Source organism: Artibeus jamaicensis, unplaced genomic scaffold (assembly GCF_021234435.1).
Source record: "Artibeus jamaicensis isolate MK-2021 breed Jamaican fruit bat unplaced genomic scaffold, CSHL_Jam_final contig_3275, whole genome shotgun sequence".
NCBI classification, from domain to species: Eukaryota; Metazoa; Chordata; class Mammalia; order Chiroptera; family Phyllostomidae; genus Artibeus; species Artibeus jamaicensis.
In genome coordinates, this window is record NW_026521773.1 from 223,602 (window position 1) to 248,263 (window position 24,662).

Sequence of the window (24,662 nt, forward strand, 5' to 3'; positions counted from 1 at the left end):
ACTCAGAAAAAAATTGCAGATGATTGGATTAAAAATTAACTAATATCCACATACAACTACAACTCTACTGCCATGAAAAGTCAAAATGCTTTTGAGTGTAGAGAAAAATATATTCTCATATACCACTGATAGAGGTATAAACTGGATTAATATTTCTAGGTGGTTGTTCGGTAATGTATCACAAGTAATAAAAATGGGTACACCTGTGACTCATAAGTCTACTAGAAATTTATAAGTCTGTGTCTAACAAAACTGGAAAAAAAAAGTAGCTCAAAAACATCTATTTATAAGAAAAGTTTGGGGGGAGGAAAGTACAGATAAAGTACTTATGTGCCCATATAATAAAAGCTTAATGTTATCTGTTATTAGATTTTTTGAATTAAAAAAATCCAAAGTGTCTAATAGGAGAAACTGGATATTTCTGAATAATCCATCATGTGCCACTATAAATTAAAAAATTTAATACTGAATGCTATGGCAAGAGTCACAATATAAAACTAAGTGAAGAAAGCACGTTATAAGATGGTACGTATATTTCCACTGTTGTTAAAAATGGTAATTCTAATAGTTATATAATTATACATGCACATAAACAGGCATATATACACATACATCCATACAAATACATAAAGAAGGTCTTAATAAGCCAAGATGCGAACTGTGTTTTTCAATGACAGAATGGCTTTAAGTATTTTCCTGAATTTCTGCTTGTTTATGTTCTTTGATTTTTCTTAATTAAGCATGTACTTTTTGTAATAAGGGGAAATGCTATTTTATCTGATTAGTTAAGAATTCTGTATTTAGCTAGTTAATATAGACATTCAATAGTCATTGATTCTAGTTAGTATAAACAATAGCTATTTCTAGAGACTTTTCTGGGCCTCAATTTCCTCATCTTAAAAATTAAGGGACTGGCCCTGGCTGGCATAGCTCAGTGGATTGAGCACGGGTCTGCGAACCACACGATCACGGTTCGATTCCCAGTCAGGGCACATGCCTGGGTTGCAGACCAGTTCCCGGCAGGAGACTCACGAGAGGCAACCACACACTGATGTCTCTCCTTCTCTCCTTCCCTTCCTCTCTAAAAGATTAATAACTAAAATCTAAAAAAAAAAAAAAATTAAGGGACTGTACCAGAATAGTTAATACTTACCAACAGGTTTTTGTAATTTCAAAAATCAGAGTTAAAGTCAGTACTGAACTAATGCGTCAAACCAGTATTTGTATCAGAGAAACAGAGAAAATTTAAATTGTTAGGCAGACTCTCATATCCATATATTTCAATCATCCTGCAAACACCTGCATTTCTAATACGTTACACACAGCTGGAGTAGAGAAGGGTATGAAAACTGTTGAAATGCATGATTGTTTTTCATAAGGGTCACAATACCTAAAAGATGTAAGTGCCAGAAGAACTAAACATTACATAAATAATTATGTCTTTTTTCACTATTGCTTATTTCTAAAACTACAGGTCAGAAATCTGATCAAATGTTACAAATGTTTCAAGAAACTGGTCTTACCTCACGGTTCCTTCGGACACATTCGGCACTGACAGGGTTACTTCTATTGGAATCTGACGCTGGCTCCTTAAGATGGACATCATCCTTAAGGCTTCCACTTCACTCCGGGGAGCATTCACTGAGGCACAGCCTAAATAAGTCAGCTTGCTGAAGACGACACTGTCTTCCTCCGCCACTGGTGTGAAAGGACTTGACCCTTCAGAATCTGAAAGAAATGATAGTGACGTGGTTATTTTAATTTTTATTTGATATTTTGTTGACATGAAAACGAAGTAAAAATCTACAAGTTATATTTAGGTTCTAAAATTAAGTACTAATGAGATAATACAGAAGTGCCCATCAAAGCCAGACACCTAACAGTAAAAACTGTCACTAACACCAAAATTTTCAGGTATTGCTGTAGCATCAATCTAAACCTAAAAGGTGGCCTGGGATTCAGATCTACTGTACCTTTCTGCTGCTTCTAGTTTGTTTTGACTCTGTAATTTACATTTAGGTTAAAAACGAACAAAAAAACCCCCCAAAACATAAATTCCACAAGCGCCTTTAATATTTCACCCCTGTGAGAAATCCTATCTCTATCTTCTTTCTGATCTGCACTATTAGCCACTTTGTTCCCTTAATCCCCTTGCTTTCCTTTTCCCAATAAACATTTACAGTTTTAACAGCCTACTTTTCCCAGTGAGCCCTTCCTATGGCCCTTTTCCTTCTCAGCTCTTTTTCAGCTCAGCAGCTCTTCCCCCTAGGGCTGTAACACAGGCCTGGAGCAAACACCACTTCACCAAGCATCCCTACTCTGTTTGTCCAACCCTGTATATAAACTCCTTTTTCCTAGAAGAACCTTTTAAACATTCTGAAGATTCCCTCAATGTCATTTAACTATGTCTCTTTCTGCGGTAAAAATGACAAACATTTCAAAGGGAGTCAGAATGGTACATGTGATTTCCATGTTTCCATCTCTCCATGTTTCCCTAAGTCTAGAATCTGGAGATTCTAGAGAACACAGATAATGGTTTTTTCTCACTCTGAATCAAACCTAGAACAGGATAAGCACTCAAATATTAAAAACAATAACCTTCAGTTACGCAAGCAATGCAGCAATCCTAACCTCCTTGTCCAGGTTTCACTGGCAGGCTCATCTCCGGTTTTTGGAGCCCTACTAACGGCACAGGGTTAATGGTGGATGAAGCTGAGAGCGGATTAGAGAGAGGCCCATCTCCTTCTCCATCCAGTTGCGACCTTTCCACAAGCTCCTTGTCCCCTGGCTGGTCGTCCATTGGAGGATCCATCAGCACATCTGCTAGCTCTTTTTGCAGCTGCTGCTCACTTCCATTCCCTATAATCTAAGGGTCACAAATACATGCAATCAGCAAAGTGACAGAGAGAGGCCAAGAAGGATTTGAATGGGTCCACATTTGAGAGAAAGTCAGCTTTTCTTTTGATACAAAGACTCTTCTGAACATTTTTAACAAATAAAATAAATCAAGATCTGCAATAAGAGCCACAGCTGTTCCCTTAATTCACAGTCTTTGTCATGAAAAAGTTTATAGTAAATTTGAGACTAATACCCAGAAATATATGTGAATAGTTTGTCAATGTTATTAAAAGTTTTCTACGGTGTCCTAAACTAACAATTAAAATATTTGTAATTTTACTGTCTGGTGAAAAATAAGGCTAGTAAGAGGAATATCTGTAGCAGCATATCTTATCATTAAGAAAAAAAAGTATGTTTGCTTCTGGAAGTTATCAATAGAAACATATACTTATTAGGTAATACATTTTCACATGTACTTTACCACTCCTGCTATATCAGAAAGTCTCTTTTATTTCTGAGAAAGACGTCTCTGATATGAACAAATTCCTAAAGTTCTGAGACGCTTGAATAAAGGTGGGGAAATGCATGTATAAAATGCTCCTAAAGAACAGAAGCAACGCATTTCAACAATGTCAAGTACTTTTCTAGAGTCATGATGGTTTATTATTAGTTGCTCAACAAGGAAATAAACAAGAGCAAATTCAAGTACACACTGCCCAATGCTAAGGAAAACCACAAGTGACAAAACCCACTATGGTCATTAAATGCTTATTTAAGGAATACTAAAAAATTTAAAGACTTAAGTTATGAAAAGGAAAGTCTTGGAAAAAAAAAAGAAGGGCCAATTTGGAGGCTTTGTGACAAAAAGTTAAAAAGGTGGGGCTGTGAGACAGTTACAGAGAGTGATGTCTTCCCAGTAGAGTCGAAACAGAAGCCAGGAAGCAAAAGTCTAGCAACAGAGGCACTTCTGGACTATCACGAAACTCAGTTCAAGTACCTTTTATAACTTACAAACTTCAAACCCTTTGGCGGTAAGTTGTGATTGAGAAACAAACAGTCTTAGGTTTTTTTGCTGACATTTTCCCAAGAACATTCTAACATGTCAGCTACTTTGGCCTTGGAAATACGAGCCAGACAGACGTTCAGCCTCTTAGCTTCAACGCCACATCTGCTTCTGTGAACTTCATTTTATGTTTACAGTTACTGCTAATGGAACTACAAGAAATTCAGTCAAATAATTTTAACTCTTTCTTATATCTGATCCTACACCTCCACAAGTGCAATCAAATTTGTGTCAGAAGTTGTGTTTTCAAAGCACCTAGAAAACAAACTAGAGCTTAGTTTCTATTAACCTTATTCTTTCAGAACTGGAAGTGAAATACTGTACCACAGTATTTCGTTCACCAGAGTAAACGAAAGACAGCCTAAATGAACCCGCATTGTGTTCTAAGGGGACAGAGAAGTAGTATTAAGGAGTGTTAAGGCCACCCTGAAAACAGATAGAGGAAAGCTATTAGACTCCATGTTTAAGCACTTAGCAATTGTAACTGAAAAGGCTATCATTAAAAGAGTAAATTGAATTAAAGAGTAGACATTTTACACGCTATGAAGTATTTTGGTTGTTTTTTTTCCCCCAATATAGGATATACTATAAGTAAACTCAAGTTTTCTGTCGGACTGGTTCCCTACACTGTAATATGTTCACCAGTCATGAAAATATACCTAACCCTGAAAGGAAACATTTATACATTTGTCTTTTGTGTTTATACATGTTTATCTTGCATTCCTCCCTCGTTTATAAAGTCTATAAACATAAGAACTGCCTTCTGTTTCCTTAACTCTTCCTCAAAGGCTAAGAAAAAATAATGTACACACAAGAAAATGTTGAGTTTTAAAAGCTGCTTAAACTGGCAACCTAGACAAATAGCCACAATCACTTCCGGTCAAGATGGCAGCACAGGTAAACACAGCCTGACTGCTTGCACAACCACATCAACATTACAACTAAACTACAGAATAACCAGCATCTAGGACTATCAGAAATTGAGCTGAATGAAAATCCTACAAGTACAGAATTAAAGAAACTACATCAAGACTAGCAGGAGGGATGAAGATGGGGAATAGTCTCACACAAGTGTGGTAGAAAAAAATCAGGAGGCCTATCTCAGGAACAAGCAGTTGGAGCCCCACACCAGGTACCCACACCCAGGGTTCTGATGCCAGGAAGGTAAGTTCCCATAACTTCTGGCTGTAACAACCAGGGGTACTACGGCTGTGGAAGGCAGAAACTGCTGAGTCTCAGGCAGTTCCTTTTAAAGGCCCATGCACAGACTTACTTGGACTCAATCCCTCTGAGCTCCAGTGTGGGGGCAGCAGATTGAGAGGCATCAGAGACACAGGAGGAGGAACTGACTTGTCTGGCATCAGGGTGAGAGCCGGGGGGCAGCTCTCTCCCAGACAGAAGTGCTGGCAAAGGCCATTGTTCCTTTTTTAAGCCCTCCAGACAGAACCACAGAGCTGGAAGGTGGGCACCATCATCTAAGACTTCATCAACCTGGCTCATACTGTTTTCCCCACCCTGGCTATCAGTTGATTTCTCAAAGAAAACAGGCCAGAAGGGATTGGTAAGAAGTATTCAAAGTGCTGAAAAGCAAGGGCCTACAACCAAGATTACTCTACCCAGCAAAGCTATCATGTAGAATCAAAGGACAGCCCTGACTGGTAAGGTTCAGTGGACTGAGTGCTGGCCTGTGACCCAAAAGGTTGCTGGTTGGATTCCCAGTCAGGGGCACATGCCTGGGTTGCTGGCCAGGTCCCCAGGAGGGGGCATGTGAGTGGCAACCACACATGGATGTTTTTCTCCCTCTTTTCCTCCCTTTCCCTCTAAAAACATAAATAAATAAAATTTTTTTTAAAGAATCAAAGGACAGATAAAGAGCTTCCTAGACAAGAAAAAGCTAAAGGAGTTCATCATCACCAAACCAGTATTATATGAAATGTTAAAGGGTCTTCTTTAAGATAAAAAATATGAATAAAATGGCAATAAATACATACCTACTAACAGTTGATTCTAAAAACAAAATAAACAAGCAGAACCGAAAACAGAATCATAGATACAGAGACTGTTTTGATGGTTGATGGATGAGAGGTGGGTTAAGGGGAAGAAAACGGTGAAGGGGCTAAGAAGTACCAACTGGTAGTTACAGAACAGTCACAGGAATGCAAAGTACAGCACAGGGGATAGAGTAGCCAAAGAACTCACATGCATGACCCATGGACAGTATGGGTATTGAAATTAAATAAACTTGACTTTGAATATACTGAGTGTGCTCTCCCTCCTGGGAGCATGACTATGGCTTTCCCTTCACCCTCCTCTTCCTCCAACAGGTGGGGGGAACATACTATCCACTCAAGTGGCCAAATGAAAGACTGTGATCGTCCTTGACAACTGTCAATCCCACAATACTGACACATTGCTACTGATCCGTGTTCATTTGTGTACTTTTTTCCTCCTATCTCTTGACAGCTTCTTTCATTTTACACAAGCCTACTGCAAAGATAGTACCTTCCATGCCTTCATTCTCTCTGCTGTGACTTATCTTTCATAGTGCCACTGAAGTTACAATCACGGATTCTAGTTCTGATCTAGCATTGCCTTATTTTTTAAATCCTTCCATGTTTCGCCCTGACTGGCATGGCTCAGTGCGTTGGGCATTGTCCTGCAAACTGACAGGTCACTGGTTCAGTTCCTGGTCAGGGCATATGCAGGGAATGCAAGCCCAGTCCCCATTTGGGGGCATGCAAGAAGCAGCCAATCAGTGTTTCTCTTCTTCCTTCCCTCCCTCCCTTCCCCTCTCTATAAAATAAATAAATATATAGGTAAATCTTTTAAAATATTAAATCAAACCCTTCCATGTTTCCTCAATGCCCATAAGACAAAGTTCAAACTCATGATTGTATTGAGTTTTTCCACAACTCTGCCCAATTTCCCTTTCTGTCTCTTATCAGTCATATCAAATACTCAACTTTCCCAGGACACAGCATGAACTTTCAAGCATCTAGACTTTGCATGGACTCTTCATTTTCCTGAAAAACCCTCCTCTGCTCCTTCGCTTTCTTTGATCAAGCTTAAATTCTGTTACTTTCTCTGGGTTTATCTGCTCCCTCCTTAGGGAGAGCTACCATATTATTAGTATATACATTTATTCTAGCATTGCTTGTTCCAGAAAATATGTGTTTAGTGAGTCCCATGAACCAGACTGGACATTATTGGATAGCAGAGCCTGTTTCTTAAATTACCTTTACATTCCCAAAGGTAAGTGTCTGGTGCATAGTACATCTGCAATACACATGTATTGTGTGTACTGAATTTTATAAATTATGAACTGAATTTTATAAGTAAATGCAAAAAACAAAAGTCAAAGTAATAGGATTTTATTCAACTTGGACACAGATTTTGGTTTAGTTACAGAAAAATAAAATATATCTAAATGATTTATTTTAGCTTTGTTAAAAAAAAAGAAACCAAATACCATTATTTCCTATTATTCTGACTGTCATTAGAGTTTAACATTTACAATAAAAAAACAGAGTACCAAATAGCATGCTGCAATTCACAAAGAAAAACTTTATTCTGAAGTCCAACAAAGACTTCTAACTTAATTGAGCACAAATATAAAAATAAAAAAGCAAAGCAAATACGTATGAATAACATAACTAAGGATCACATTTAGGTTTGCGTTCCTGTTCATGTTGTTTACATGAAGAGGACAAGAGAGTTTGTTAGGGAACAGTCATGAATTGAAAGAAAAAAAACAAGTATAAAGTAGCCAATTTAGCAGCTACTGTAAACATAGACATAAATGTTTATAAGGACAGAGACCGCATAATGAATGACTTATTCATAATTGTTTACAGAGCAATTGCTAGAAACAAATACTGGGGACAAGAACTAGCTTGTAGCACACCTCCAGGGGGCACCATTCACATCATAGACTATGTGAACTGCATCCTGGGGCTGGGCAGAGCATAGGCTATGCAAATGTCCTTAGTAACCCTACCTGGGCTCCACGGTAAGACAGGTCTGAGTCTGGGACACAGTTCTGACATTATTTCTATTGGTTGTGAACAAATTAACTTCTGGGAGCCTGTCTCATCTGTAAAATGATGTTCATTATGTATCTCACAGGACTGTCTTGAAGGCTCAGTGATACAATAATATGATTATTGTGCAGTTATTTATTTCAGGCACTATGATTTTTTATAAGGATTATCTCATTTCTTCACAGTATCTGCCAATTACTAAGCGTCTAGTAGGCATCTAATTAGTATCTCCCTACCTTACTCTCAGCCTTTTCTAAACAAACTGATCTAGCTACCGGAGCTGAGGTTCAGAAAAGCAAATACCTTTTTAAAAAAGTAGTTCTTCCACTTTTCATGGTCCAGAAAATACTAAGAACACACTTACTATTCATGTACAAAAGAAGCATTACTGGAGTAACATCTGTCCTTTCTAAATATATCAAATAAAGGTAGCTTCTTATATGATAAAATTGGCTACACATCTATTTCCTTGAGAGCAAAAGTACATTTATGGAACCAAAGAACAAACTGTTCCAAAGGCAAAATCCAGCAGAGTCATTTCCCGTTCTTAATTTTCTACTCTAACTTCACAGCTCCTGCTTCCCTTCACTGCAACAATACAAATGAGGCCCCACTTGATCCTCCAGTTACACAAACTACTTCAGTTCAGGCAGTTTGGGACTCTGCCAGTGGAGATCTTATGTCTTCAAAGAAGTATGCTTAGAAAATGACGGTGTGTGCTTAAGAAATCCAGAGATGATCAAAAAATTAAAGACAAACTCCTGATGATCTGCACTTCCCACTACCTGTGTCATATTGCAAAAATATACAAATCAAAATGGTTCAAACTGAGTGATTTTGTTCAACTTCAGTGTAAAAGCTGAGCCATTTCAAAATATGTATATATATTACAGTAATCATAAGCAAGGCACAAAAGACCCAGAAGTCCAATTTGGATACTGGAAGGTATAGTTACTAATCCCAGATCCACTCACATACTCCTTCTGGGATCTTTAATAAAATCTTAAATCGCTTTCTGCCTCATTTATACACTGAAGCTGTTCCAACCATCCATATCTTTATCTTAATTGTATGAAGGAAAGACCAGAGAAAACACCTAAAATTAGAAATTATTAACATTAATTTAAAATAAAAAGGAAGGCGGAGGAATAGAACACCTTGTGAATTCATCCCTAAAAAGTCAACTACAGAAATATCCCAAATATTTGTGATTGTTTTGCTGAATAATGGAATAATGACTGGGTTTTACTTTTCTCATTGTCTGAATTTTCTGTATCAGGCATACATTCCTTTTATATTGGAAAAAACCCACAAATGACAAAAAGCTATTTGCATCCTGGGAGAAAAAGAAAAGCCAGCACATACAATTATACTGTATGCAGTGGTCCCGACTCCAGGCCCTTTGCAGACTTTGTTTGATCTTTCTGCATGTCACAGATGCACTTCTTTGGAAAATTATTAATCACTCTTTAAGGTTTTGCTGAATTCTATGAAACCTTTCTTTTCTTCTTTAGGCAACAATTACGTTCTCACACAATTCTTATCATGCCTATATTCAGCACTTGATGAATTTTATTGTGATGACATATTTGCTTATGTATATCCCACATCACCCTGAACCCTTTAATTAAACTGTGCATTTCTGGTTCAGTAACTTTGCTTGCTGAATAAAAGCTCAGCATTACAGAGGACAAGATCACCTGATTCTAAAACAAGCAATATCAGAAACGGAGTCACAAGATTAGATTAAGCAAAATACTAAGGAGAAGGTGCCATTTTTTATCTGCTATTTTAATAAAATCTGGCAACTTTTTCTAACCAAAATAATGTCAGTTGAATTTTTCAAGAAGAAAACTATGAAGATTAAAGTTTTAAAAAATTCTCTAACTGAACTTTCCTCCTGATAAGTACTGCTCATCATCGTACCGCAGCCAACATTTATAAAGTGACTTTGGCAAAGAGCTAAAGGTGTAAGTTCCTGTATCAGAGGAGTCATATAGCAAAAACACCACATGTCCTGAATTTTTATGCAAAGTTCTAAGATTTTGATATGAGTTGTCAGAACATTTGATGGATAAAAATACCTGTGTTTTCTGTAACTATACCATCATATAATGCTTTTCTTTAAAAGGCATAACTAAAGCATTATCCTCTCCAAGAAGCCTTTCCTGACCCCTCACCCAAGCTGAGATAAGTTTCCATCCCCTCTGCTCTACAATACCTGTTGTTAACCTCTCCTACAGCATTTATCTAACTATATTGATGTTAACATAGCCATAAAAATCTCTTCAACTCCTTCCTCAGAAGGCATAGTCTATTTCCCTAAATCCATCCATCTGTACTAGCCTTGTGACTTGCCTGGACCAAAAGAAGGTGCTAGACGTGACATCATGTAATTTCTAAACATCAGCCTTTGATGAAGGCTCTATAGCTTCCACATCTGCCCTAAGACCTTTATGCTGTGAAGAGAGACCCAGCCATCCCAGTCAAGCCCAGTGCCCAGACAACATACAAGTTAAATAAAGCTGTGTGAGCTGAAGCAAGAGCAGCAATACAGCCCAGTCAGTCCACAAAACCATGAGAAATAATAAACTGTTCTGAATCACTGAGTTCTGAGGTAGTCTGTTACAAAGCAAGTCTAGGAGAAACAGGGTTTTTAACAACGGTCCTCTTCCCTAAGCTATAAGGATCCTGAGAACCAGAGCCATGTTCAAGTCACCTCCATTCTCATTCAGCCTTTTAAGAGCTTCTCTTTGGCTGTGATGTTCTGCAGTTTCACTGCCATCCTTCTTGGGGGTCACTGTTTTTTGAAGCTGAGGATTTGTGTCTTTTATTACTTCTAGAAAACACTCAGCTATTGTCTCAAGTATTTCCTTCTCCCATATTCTGAAGAAACTCTTAGGTATGTTATACGTTTGTCCTTCCCATCCAAGTCTCCATGTCTCTTAATTGGCCTTTCATATTTTATCATCTTTCAGTGCTAACTTGTGGGGAATTTTCTAAGGCACACTTTGCAAGAGTTTGAGTCTCTTTTCAGACATGTCTACTCTGCTGCACCTTTAATTTTGCTGGCACTACTTTTCTTTTTTAAAATTTTATGTATTTATTTTTAAAGAGAGGGGAAGGGAGGGAGAAAGAGAGGGAGACAAACATCAATGTGTGGTTGCCTACTGGGGACCTGGCCAGCAACCCAGGCATGTGCCCTGACTGGGAATCAAACCAGTGACCCTTTGGTTCACAGGCTGGCACTCAACCACTGAGCCACACCAGTCAGGACTCATGGGCTTTACATTTCACTTGCAGAAGTTCTATTTTTAGTATGCTTAGTTTTTTGATAATTTTGTTCTTTTCTAATGTTTATAAATTTTTCTTTAAATCATTAAACATTTTATCATATCTACTTTAAGGTTACAGCTAATCATTCAAATGCCTGAATTTTGGCAAGATTTGATCCTGCTCAGGTTTACTTTCCCTTGCTCATGAAGAACTGTCCTTTGTATTATATTTATAAATTCTGGAATGTGTGCTAATTCTTTATCAGGGTTATCTGCGGGAATACCATGCAAACTGGGTGGCAAGTATGTCCCCCACAGAGTAGTTTTGCAACTGATTCTATCAGATGTCCCAGGAGTATTACCAACGCAGGAACATGCAGGCAGTGTAAATTCAAACCCCAAACATGTATGACGACAAGGCTGTGGGTACAAATTCTCAACAAGACTCTTCTGCAAACCAGAGTTTAAGCTTCCTTATTTTCTTCCTGTGACTGCAGGCAGAATTTTTTCTTCAAGTCTATCCTTTCAATTAGGAGTAGCCCTTAAGGGAACTTTACAAGGAAATCTCAGTTCCACCTACTCTCTCTTTGTAAAATCCAAGACCTTATCTCTTCTTAATTTAGCTGCTACCAAAACCAAAGTCCACTGGTTATAAAGAACAGTTCAGTTCCAATGTCAGCTCATAAATATTGTTCTTCAGTTCCTTTCGGCATTTGTTCCTTAGAGATTTTCTTTACTTTCTTATACATACACAATTAAAAGGGTGTTTGCTATAATTCATCCAGCCTTGCTAATAATTACTTTATACTGGCATTCTGAGGTTTTCTAGGACACCCTATTTCAAAATGGGAGTTCTTATCCTCAATGCCTGCAACAACACTTGGTGGATTACTAGCTATCATCGGAATATCCAACAAACCACTCAATTAGGACCTTTGGAATGGAAGACTGATAGACATATTAAATGTATTTTCTAAATCCAATGCAATCTGAAAATCTTCTAGTGGCTGAGAAAAAGGTTCAAAAGCAGTGAGCATAACTGAGCAACAAAAATTTGCAGTAATCTTGTTCTACCTTCCTCTGGTGTCAGAACTCATAGATTTAACTAATAATAATTTTACTAATATTTCACTTACCAGTTCTTCACACAATTGATATACTATATAGACATATTGAAATAACATGGAAATAAAATACATAAAGGAAACATTCTAATTTGTAGAACATGTTGCTCAATTTCCTAGTCTACAGAATAGAAGTTATCTCTTTTTGGTAAATAAAATCGATGAGACAACAAGAAAAAAGTTCTCTGGAGGAGCCATTAGGGTCCTTTCCATTTTGCATAAATGGTTCATGGAATTACAAACAAGAAGAGTAAGTCAAATAACATTTCAAAAATTCATAAGAAAAATTTCAAATGGAAGAAATTCAAAAGAAGATTTATGCTGTCTTCCTTCCTATCCCAGAAACTGTTCCTGGGCTAACCCCACTGCCCCCTATGTACAGGATACCCATCTCCCTAATGTTATCAGGAGTCTCATCATCTTTGTACCAGCAATGTACCCCTCTTCAGTGATTCATTCTTAGCACTGTATAAATAAAATCTCTCACTGAAATCCGTATCACCCTATAGCCACCACTCTACTTCCTGCTCCTGTTTTTTTAGCAAAAATCCTTGAAATGGTGGTCTACACTTATTGCCACTTCTTCCTCACCTATTTACTACCCAACCCACACTAATCCTGCCAAAGCTTTCATCTCTCTTTAAAAAGAAAAACAAACAAACAAACAAACCAATCTTCCTAAGGATTACCAAGGCTTCTTATCATTTTTCAGTCATCATCTAAAGCACCCTCTCAGTAAAATTAAACATCGGGTTACTCCTGCTTTCTTGAAACACTTTCTTCAATTCTCTTTCAAGACACTTCAATCTCCTAGTTTTCCTTATATCGCACCAGTTATTTCTTCTCAGCCTTCTCTGCTGGTTTCTCTGCATCTCAATCTCTAAATACTGATCTAAATACTGAAGTACCCCAAGAATCATCTCTTATCACTTATGTATCTCTCCAGTACACTTAATCTCTCTCTATACTTAATCTGTGGTAACTTCATCTAATCCCATGGCTTTGAATACTACCTATGTACTGCTGACGCCAGCCACAATCTCTCCTAAGCATCAACCTCAACATCTAACTAAATACATGACATCTAGAAATAGACATCTGGTCGACATCTCAAGTATAAACCGGAACTATGATTCCCCTGCTCAATCCTGGTCTTCCTATCTCTTTGCCATCTCAGTAAATGGCACTACCACATACCTACCAGCTCAGGCCCAAGTCTAGGAATCACTGTTTACTTCTCTCTTTGCCTCAAGTCCCACATCTAATTCACCCATCCTAATACCAATCAGCTCTACCTTGAAAATATATCCTGAATCAGAGTACATTCATACTGATACAAAACCAACATTAACTCAACCTTCTGTGACTAAAGCACTGTCCCCCTTCTTGCCACCAGCCTTGCCCCTTACTACCAATTCTACTAAGAGTAGCCAGATACAATTCATACGCAATTCACTCTATTTAAAGTGTACATTCTACAGTTGTGAGTATACTCACAGAAATGTAAAACCATCACCAAAGTGAATTTTAAAATATTTTCATCACCTCAAAAAGAAACACCATACTCCCATAGGCATTAAATACCTATTCCCCCAGCACCTCCAGCACTTAGCAACCACTAATCTAAACTCTGCCTCTAAAGATTCGATTATTCTTCATACTTCAAATTTATAGAGCCACATACAGTTGACCCTCAAACAAGGGAGGGGCTCGGGTAGACCCCTTGTGCAACTGAAAATCATGTATAGCTTTGAATTTCCCAAAAACTGAACTATAGTTGTCCCTCAGTATCTGCAGGGGTTGGTTCCAGGACCCCTCCACAGACACCAAAATCTGTCAAGGCTCAAGTCCCTTATATAAAATGACACAGAACAAAGCATACAGTCGGCCCTCTGTACCCATGCTTTCCCGACCATGGATCAAAAGCACTGTTTGGACCATGGCTGCTTGACACCTGAAGATAGAGGGCCAACTGTATATTTAATGAAAAAAATCCACATATCAAGTGGGCACACACAGTTGAAACCCATGATGTTCAAGGGTCAGCTATGGTCTTTTATAACTTACTTGTAACTTAACATAATGTTGTCAAGTTTCATCTGTGCTGTCACATGTATCAGTACTTCATTCCCTTTTACCACGTTATTCATCCATGTTAGTAGCTGATAAAATGTTTAGGCTGTTTAGCTATTTAAGTAACAGTGGGGAATTGTAACTTACCCCACCACTCTTTTGACAGTTTCTGTAAACACTGACTCTAATACATAGCTTGTAGATAAACAGCATGTTTGTGTAAAAATCCTAGGAACTAACTTCAAAAAGATACAGACTTCAGTCATCCCAGCAATGGGAGGTCTGCAGACCTTCAACCATAAAACCAGAATGACGAAAACCAGGATGACACACACCAGACCACTGCTGGGCCAGTTTTGAGATGATTAGAACGGACTAATAATCTATGTGCTGGTCTGCACACAGAGCACTTTTCAACCCCCTGACCCCTTGATCGCTTTTTTCTGTTGTCTTCCTTCTTACAGAAAACTCTGCCTGCAATGAGATGTTAATATGGACTTTGAGACAAGAGTCCCAATCTTCTCAAGATGCCAGCACTTGAATAAATCCGTCTCACCAGCACCTGTCTCACAAGTTTGGCTTTTGTTGCTGTAAGCAGCCAGACCTGTATCAGATTACACTTACATATCTTGAATTAAAATTGCCTTCTGATGTTCAATTATCTCCTCTCATTCTGTGTTGTCTTCACTTTGACAGTATCCTTCATAGAACAAAAGATCTTAATATTGATGCAGTCCAATTTCATCTATTTTTTCCTTTGTTATGTTTTGGTGTGATATCTAAGAATCTACTGCCAAATCTAAAGACATGAAATTTTACCCTTATGTTTTAAGTTTTTAAATTTTAGCTCTTACATTGACGTCTTTCAAACATTTTGAGCTAATTTTTAAATATGGTGTGAGGTAAGGGTACAACTTCATTCTTTTAAATGAGGCTACCCAGTTGTCCTGGCACAATATGTTGAAAAACAAACTGAATGGTATTGATATTATTTAATCAAGGGAGCACAGAAACAAGCTTCTATTTAATTCCCAAGTGTACTCCAGTGATCACACGCCTGCCCTTAATGTCGGTGTCTACTCGAGATGTAATTAGTGAGCATGATTCTAATTAGTTTCCTTACATTTCAGGTTGAAGAAATCTTTTCAGCATTTCCTACAAGGTCTGATGATGACTGACTACCTCAGCTTAGATTTCCTTATCTTTCTCTCCATTTCTGAAGGACAGCTTTGCTGAAGAAAGTATGCTTGGCTGGCTCTTTTTTTCTTTCAGTACTTTGAATACATCATCTCAATCTCTGCTGGTGAATAAGGTTTATGGGGAAAAATCTAAATATTACCTTATGACAATTCCCTTGTAATGTGAAATTTTTTCTCTCTTGTTGCTTTAAACAATCTGTCTGCCTTTGATTTTAGATGGTTTTATGATAACGAGTCTTAGAATCAATTTTGGTTGAAATTTTGGGGGAATCTATAAGCTTCATGAACTTGGATATCCAAATCTCTCCTCAAATTTGGGTAGTCTGCAAATAATTACATCTCTAAATAAGCTTTCTAGTCATTTCTCCCTTTCTTCTCCCTCTGGGATTCAAATAATTTATAAATTCTTTATTTTAATGGTATGCCATTGTTCACATAGGCTTTTTTCACCTTTTTATTTCTTTATTTTTTTAAATGTGGGTTCTGCCCAAACCACCACCTCTCCTTTTTTAACCTGTTGATTTTAGAGTGAAGGGAAGAAAAGAGAAAGAGAGAGAGAATGAGAGAGATCATTTTGTTGTTCTACTTATTTATGCATATATTGGTTGATTCTCATATGTGCCCTGACCAGGGATCAAACCCACAACCATGGCTGTATCAGGACAACACTCTAATCAACTGAGCTACCCCACCAGGGCCCTTCACTCTTCTTAAATGTTAACCTTTGTTCTCAGACTATGTAACTTCAAATGAGTACTTTCTTCTGCTTAATCCAGTCCGTTACTGATGCTCTCTATTGCATTTGCTTTCCTTAAGGTGGTAATGAGTGCTCAAGTGTGTGGTTTCTCTCAATCCTGCAAAACCACCAGGTTAGTTTCTGGGGCATGCTTACCAGTCATATGCAAGGGCTCACTCTCACCATTCTTGCCCTCGGGGGCACACACAGGAGGCAGCCACAGATTGGGGGTGTGTTTGGTAAGGGCCATAGCCATAACACTTGCAAGTACCCATGGGCCAGCTGAGGGAATCATCAGGAAGGCATCCCCAATGGCTCATGGGTTGGCTCCCTGACAGAGTCTCCAAAGCAGTTAATATGATCCAGGATATAATCCAGGGTATGTCCCATTCCCTGCCCTGGCTGCTATTCTCTCAGAACTATCTGCCCCCAGGTCATGCATTTCACAACTTGAAATTCTAGATGGGATGAGAAAGAAATGGGCCTCCCTGGGAGTATCTCACACATTTGGGGAAGCCAGCTGCTCAATCCCACACTCTTACTTTTCCCTATGGGAGAAATCACAAGCTGTGTAAGTCTCTCTTGGCACTGAGCTGTGCCACATTGGTGTAGGAGTGACACAGATAAAGTGACTGTTCCTTTGCCCTGGTTGGATAGCTCAGTTGGTTAGAGTGTCGTATCGATATGCCAAAGTTGCAGGTTTGATCCCAGTCAGGGCACATATGGGAATCAACCATGAATGCATATGAGTAAGTGGAACAAAAAAATCAATGTTTCTCTCCCATCTGCCTCCTCTTAAAAAGCCAATTAAAAATTAGTATTTAAAAATATTATAGAAACTGTTCCTTTGATTGTTTTCAACAGGTCCAATCTAGGATTTTTTTGCTCAAATACGTGCTGGAACTTGTCTGCCGGACTTCCACAAAGGTACCTCATCTGTGCCTGATTGTCTAAATCAGTGTTCTTTCAGGACAGATCGGGAGAAAAACTCCTGTACTGGTATTTTGATGACATCATCTCCTGCTCACTTCTTTTTGCCAGTTGAAAGTTACTGTTGAACCTCTCTAGTCACTATTTCATTTCAGAATTGCTGTTTGTTTTTTTTCTTTTTGTGATTTCTGTCTTCTTAATGATATTCTCTATTTCCCTGATACTATCATTGTATTCTCCTTTATTTCTTTAAGTATAATTTATTTCAGTTCATTGATCATATTAATAATGACTACTTTCAAGAGTTTGCATATTAAATCCAACATATTTTCACAGCAGTATATGCTCCCTTTTTATGATACATGGATTACAGTATGTTTCTTTGTATTTCTCACAATTATTTTTGTTGGAAACAAGATGTTTTAGGTTAACATATTGTATCAATTCCCAGTATTGGTATCCCCACTCTGGGACTTTGCATTTTCCATGCTTGTTTGTTTAGTGACTGCCTGGCTTATTTTAGTATATTCTCGTCCCCTCATTCCACAGTGTTAAGCTTCTGATGTTGCTCCTCTGGGGGCTCAGATTTGGATTTGCCTCACAGTCACTTGCGATGAGAGTAGCTTTGGCAAGGTGCTTGGGTCTCTTCCTCTGACCACACCTAGATGCTAGAGGCCAGTGACTGTGGCTGACTGCTCTACAGTTCCCAACAATGCACTGGGATATAAACTGCTCTACAGAATATCTCTATCAAGTTGAGGTTACTTAGAAAGGAGAGTTCTAGAGGTCAATGTTTTGAGTTTTGTTCTGATCCTCGTTGGTCTCCTCCCAGCAATTCTACAGTTAAAACTGCATGTCCAAACAATCTACCAATCTCCTCCCAATTACCTTTCACCGCAATCTCCACTGTTTTTGAGAGTTACCCTTAGGCTTGAACTTCTCCTCAATCTATTGTTAAGAAAGTCAGTTTCTTTGAGAAGAGATTAGGAGCTGTTTTATGGTCCACTTCTTACTATGGGCAAAACCTCTGAGCCACAGCTATAAGGCTGAAAGTGTGGACAATGGCACGTTTCTGAGTGATACCCCATCTTCAGAAGCTGAGTGCCTGGGGGGTATGGGAGACGGTACAGTAGTTTCAAGTCTATAGACTTGCCTCTAGAGGTGCGGAACTGCTACCTTACATGCCAGAGTCAAGGTGAGGGCAGTGGGGCTCCTAGTATATTCAGCAGCACCTTGCCCAAATATGGCCTCCATGCTAAGAGTAAGGGCTGGGGGGGAAAGGGGAGCCCTCACTTCTCAGTCACACTTGGCCGACAAAAAGTAGCTGGAAACAGAGTGAGAAACGCTGCTGCCCTGCTCCTGTCTGTGGGACAGACCTCTGACTATGAGTGAGGAGGGGAGAGGGACCCTCCCTGTTCTTGACTGCAGCAACATGGAATGGAGTTCCCACACTGTTTAGCTCAGATAGAGGAGGAATACAGAATGGATCCTGGTTCAAATACCATAGATTCTTAACCAAATTTTGGTAAGTTTCTTCAAATAAATGTTTCTTCATTTGCTTTATGTCCTTCAGAACACTCCCATAGACCTTCAATGGTGGTTTTTTAGTAAATGTCACCAGTTTCGGTAGGGAGCAGGTCCAGAGAGCTCTTCATGCTCTCATGCTGGCAGCGTCTCAACCAATGCACTTTTTAAAGACGTAAACCAGATCATGTCCCCATTCAAAACTCTCCAAAAATTCCTTTCACACATGTAACAACCTTCGACTTCCTACTAAGCTCTAAGAAGTTCTATATAGTCTAGCCCCCACGTACCCCTGGATCTCATCCTTTGCCACTTTTATTTGCTTTATTCACAATGTTCTATCTCTGTCTTAATAAGGTGACCCTCCTTCAGGGTCTTTCTGTTTTCTGTTCCCTGGGGAAAGTTCTTTACCCAGATTTCTCCATGGCCTTCTTCCTTATTTCACTGAAATCTCTGCTCATGTCATTTCAAGACATTCTCTAAAATAGTACCTGTTCCTTCACTTTTCACCCATATACTCCACTTCAATTTTCTCCGTAGCACTTAAATTCACCTAATAGTCATTTTCTTATTCGCTCAGAGTCTGTTTCTCCCATCAGTTTAAAAGCCCTAGGAGGACACCGGGCTTTACCTTTTACCTGTCTTATTCACCACTGTATCCCCAGTATGTAGAACAGCATTTGGCACACAGGTGATACTCTATAAAGACTTGTTGAATGAAAAGATGTAAACAGGAATTAGAACTTTTTAAAGCTACTTACATTATAAATCATGTTCACAATCAAACTTTACTTATAGCCATAAAGAGCAGAACAATAACAGAGTGTGGGAAAGGAAGTAGTTGTTTGGCTGAGAAAATAGAAACAAACAGAAGGCTCTAGCCTGGTAGCTCAGTTGGTTAGAGCATTGTCCCAATATGCCAAGGTTGAAGGTTTGATGCCCAGTAAGGGCACATACAAGAATCAACCAATGAATGCATAAGTGGAACAACAAAATCAATGTTTCTTTCTCTCTCTCCTTTGTCTCTCTCTCTAAAATCAATCAATACATTTTTTTAAGTGGCAAAAAGCCAGAAATTTAAAATTCCATTTCAATGATCCTGAAACTTTTTTTATAAATAGCACTACTGACTTGCCACTGGCCTTACACCACATAAACAAAAACAATCATCTCTAATTCAACAGGAAAGTGAAAACAATACTAAAATGACAAATGTTTATACTATGACCACTACTTATGACAGTGAGGGGTAACAGAAGTTTAGAAGCCATCAAATTAAAAAAATCCTTAATCATATATAAATTTGTCACTATCACTAGTTATAAATAAAATTCTTTAACATTAAAAAGAAAGGATATTACTTTCCACGTTCACACCAGCACTCCATATACCTTTCCCCTCAAGCCAAGTTTTGCAATGAGCTTAGCAAGGCTAAGCAAAAGAAACTTTCGTTATGGAGTTTTACCTTGAGTCCTGTTTTCTCGTCATCACTTCCATTATTTGTAGATGGTGTCTCATCTCCTTGCCTGGAAACCAAGACAAAATCTTCACTATTAAGAGTGGATACTGAGTCTGAGGAGACACTGATCTTTCCAACAGAAGCCTTGTCATCCATGACTTAAGAATGAAGCTCAACTCATGAATGATTAAATATTTTTAAAATGCCTGAAAAACAAAAAACATAAAAATACTCATATAGAACATCTGCCAGATATTCAATTATGCTCTAATTCTTACAAAATGCATATGGAAAAACTTAAAAGAAAAACGCTTCTGAAATATCTTCCCAAGACTTTCACCATTTACAGTTTAGGATCTCTATTCCAGATAACAAGGGAATTTGATGCTATTCAGAGCAGAGATATTTCAGATTTCAACTACATAAATAAAACATATTCCCTCAAGAATTACTCTGTCTACCTACAGCAATTTATTTGACACATGTGGCAACTCTATTCTTGGCCTTTGAAATTTTAAGAGTACTGAACTTGTTTTCTATTTTTTAATTTGTGACACTGTACACATAAATGATATCCAAAGCACTTAGGTCAATAACTAAGGTGTTCCTAACATTATTGATACTTAAATTTAAATGCTAACATGTTTTTAAGAAAGAAAATGTCACATTAACATCCAAGAGAAATGAATTCAAAGCAGAGCAATTTTATAAATTCTACAGTTGAGAAATAACTTACATAGCAAGAAATCAGAAGTCCGTGAAAAACTCAACCTTCCTATCTCACAATTTCTTAGAACATAACACAATATGAACATTACTAATAAAAGAGTTTCAAGCCAAAAACTTATAAAAATGTGTCACTTATGAAAAGCAATTCAATTATTTATTGACTCCTGGAATAGAACTCAAACTCATCTACCATTTAAAATTCTGGTTCTGCATACTTTCTGGCAATGTTCCCATTTGGTTGCCAAAACAGCAACAGAACAAACAATACAATGTTATACTCAAAGAGTTTTAATGAATTAGCAAGAGCAGCTCTGGTTCTATGCTCATCTTGTACCTTCAATAAGTAAAAGTTCTTAGAGTCGCTCTAAATAAGAAATCCTGATTTATGCTTTGGATTTTTAATTGAATTTATATTTACTGAACATATACCATATGCCAAGCACTCTTTTCTCTTGAAAGGCTCATACCTGTGCAACCACCTGGCAGCAAGAATCACACAATCCCTGATTACAGTTGGCAGAAAACTTAGAAATCATCAATAATATTAAACAAATAAGGAAATGGCAATGCCAAGAAAAGGTCACTTAACTAGGTTTAACTAAAGCTCTAATCCTGTTCTATTTAAACTAATTCCCTTGCTTAAAGGCTATCACAGCTCTACATTTCATAGGACCAAATCTAAATGCACAGTATGGCATTCAGGATGCGCCAAAATGTACTTTTGAAAACTTCTTAAAATGTAGTTTTTCTTCATCCATTCAATGAATACTTACTGTTTAGTGTATAAAGAACAGAAAATGGTAAACAAAAGATTCTTGCCCCCAAAGAGTTTATAGCTTAGTTGGGAACAGAAGCAAATTGCACAGGTTAATAGGTAACAATTTAGGGTAAGAAAAACTATGGGAACATGTTGGAAGAGGGGCTTAGGCATGGAGATAAAAAGTATATTAGAGGTGATAATGTCTTTGCTAAGAATATATACAGACAGTCCCTGAGATATGATGGTTCTACTTAACAATTTTTCAACTTTATCATGATGTGAAAGCAATACACATAATAAATTATATAAGGTACCCAACACTTTATTGTAAAATAGGTTCTGTGTTAGATAATTTTGTCCAACTGTAGACTAATGTAAGTGTTTTGAGCACCTTTAAGGTAGGCTGGGCTAAGCTATGATGATCAATAGGTTAGGTATCTTAAATGCATTTTCACCCTAGGATATTTTAAATCATGATTGATTTAACAGGACACGAGCCCATCATAAGTCGAGAAACACCTGTACTTTAATACCTCCATGTATTATTATATTTGCACTTATAGCTATCCTCTTCCTAAAGTGGTTTCCTTTGCTTCTGCGCTCCATTAACCCAGAGCCAAATGAATGCTGTTCCCACAGCATTTTTACTTTTTTTTTTTACAGTGTCTATAATGTTGTATTATAGATAACTTGCTGGTGTCTCTTAACTTAATCATCATATCACGTTGAGACTTAAAGAAATGGTGTTAACATATTCAAGGCAATCACTGTAATATAACTGGTTAGAGGCAAAGCCAAAATCTGAACCTAGTTATCCACGATTCCAGAGATTCTGATCTTTCTATTAAATCAGGGGTGTCAAACTCATTTTCACCGGGGGTCACGTCAGCCTCATGGTTGCCTTCAAAGGGCTGAAATACTTTTAGGACTGTATAAATGTAACTACTCCTTAACTGTTAAGGAGTTGAAATTACATTCAGCCCTTTGAAGGCAACTGCGAGGCTGATGTGGCTCCTAGTGAAAATGAGTTTGATACCCCTGTATTAAATTATGCTGCCTTTTTAACACCACAGATTCGGGCCCTGTCCCGAAACACAGCACTGGGTTAAAGGTCTTTGTCTTTTTAGAACTTATACTTTAGGTTAAGGCTTCCATGCTTCATCTTTTATCCATTTTTCAAGTTGTGACTAATAGTATGATAGCAGAGGGTCTGGGAAAGTCCTCTAAAGCTATGATCTTAAAGACACTGACAACTTTTTATAATATTCTAGACTCAAAAATAATAAACTTTGGTATTTACACTGTGGAACTGAGATAATTTGGAAGGCTCAGAGTTCAACATATTTTCCTTGAGAAGGTGACAGGAAAATAGACTTTACAAGATACTTTACTGTTTGTTTTGGCACCTGAAAGTAACTAAAGTAGAAATGAAGTTTATTTTATTAAAACACTAAGCAGTACAGGATAAGTTATACAGTAAGACTCCCTGTCTCTGGCCTCCGCAGGCTGAAGTAAGAAGGGAGTCCAGCAGCTCCAAGGAGTCTGGATAAGGCCACCCCTTGCCTGGCCTCTTCGATAACAAAAGTGCCCCAGAACTTGGTGTAATCGTGGCAAAATTCTAGAGTATTCATGACCTCTGTCTCAAGACCACAAGGACTAATTTTGTTTCTAATCTCTACTTAATGTCAGTTACCACAAGAAGCCCCTACTCTGATTCATCTTTCTAATTTCTCATGGACCAGGAAGTCCAAACTTCCTCCCCAGACACTGCCATCCCTCTTCCTTTCTCGATACTACCTATCACCTTTAGACATGCTTTGCATTGTAAACATCCTTTTTATTTTTTTTAAGTATCATGCAAACTCAAACCTATGTTCCAGGAGGGCGGGGGTTTTTGTGTTTCATTAATGGCCATGCCCTAACACCTGGAACAACAGTAGGGGCTCAAGTATTTGCTAAAGAAATAGAATAAATGGCAAGTAGAGATTAAAAAAAAAAAAAGCGAGAGCCACCCAATGATAAAGACAAACCACCTTTTATAAACTGACAATAAGAAGTCATATGGCAGAGCACACAACTAAGAGTTAGGAAAATCTCAACTAGAATATTGGTTCTACAACTTACTAATAGTGAGTTTGGTCACACTGAGCCTCAGTTTCCATAAGTGAAAGTAGTATAATCTATCTCATAAAGCCATTATAAAATTACTGAGAAATATATACACATATATCATTTACCAATACACAGAGAACATCTTAAACACAAACACTTGGAGCTTTTCAAAAACTGACTTTCAATTTTAAAAGAATTAACAACCATCAATTGATTTAGGTAATCCAATTTAAACACAAATGTCAGGCTAAAAATATATAGCTTTCCTAATTCCACATTCTAATTTGTTTATATCTAAATAACTGCAGAGAAATACTTTAAATGAATAAAATGTCATATCTTAGTATAATACTTTACAGATTTCTGAACTGTGCATTTTTTATCTTATTTTGTAAAGTAGACAGAGTATTTTTATACCTTTTTAAATAATATATACACGAACACCCTGGTACTTGGTAGGTACTCACAGTTTCTATTTTTTTAAGACTTATTTTTTAAAGAGAGGGGGGAAGAGAGGGAGAGAAATATCAATCTGAGAGAGATAATAACCATCAGCTGCCTCTTGTGCGCCCCCAAAGGGGGACCTGGCCCAAAACCAAGGCATGTGCCCTGAGTGGGAATCAAAACAGGTAACCTTTCGAAGGCCAATGCTCAATCCACTGAACCACACCAGCCAGTGCTATTTCTTTCTTTGGTACAAGTGATGAGCCTAGACCCTTGTAACATGTCCATTTACCAAGAGGAATATGTGGGCGAGTGCAAATTCTGGGATGTTTCCTTTTCCATATCTTCTTTAATAA

At 37.8% G+C, this 24,662-nt stretch overlaps 1 protein-coding gene across 4 annotated transcripts in view; it reads right to left on the minus strand.

Moving 5' to 3' along the window:
* The window catches only part of RABGAP1 (RAB GTPase activating protein 1), a 158,085-nt gene that overhangs the window by 114,090 nt on the left and 19,333 nt on the right, over nt 1–24,662 (minus strand). For all 4 annotated transcript variants that reach the window (XM_053663738.1, XM_053663739.1, XM_037165002.2 and 1 more), the window contains 3 exons: nt 20,268–20,467; nt 2,632–2,866; nt 1,524–1,728 (listed from right to left, as the gene is read on the minus strand). In XM_053663738.1, the coding sequence (XP_053519713.1) occupies nt 1,524–1,728; nt 2,632–2,866; nt 20,268–20,417 (590 nt within the window). In that variant the 5' untranslated portion in view covers nt 20,418–20,467. The remainder of the gene's footprint in view (nt 1–1,523; nt 1,729–2,631; nt 2,867–20,267; nt 20,468–24,662) is intronic.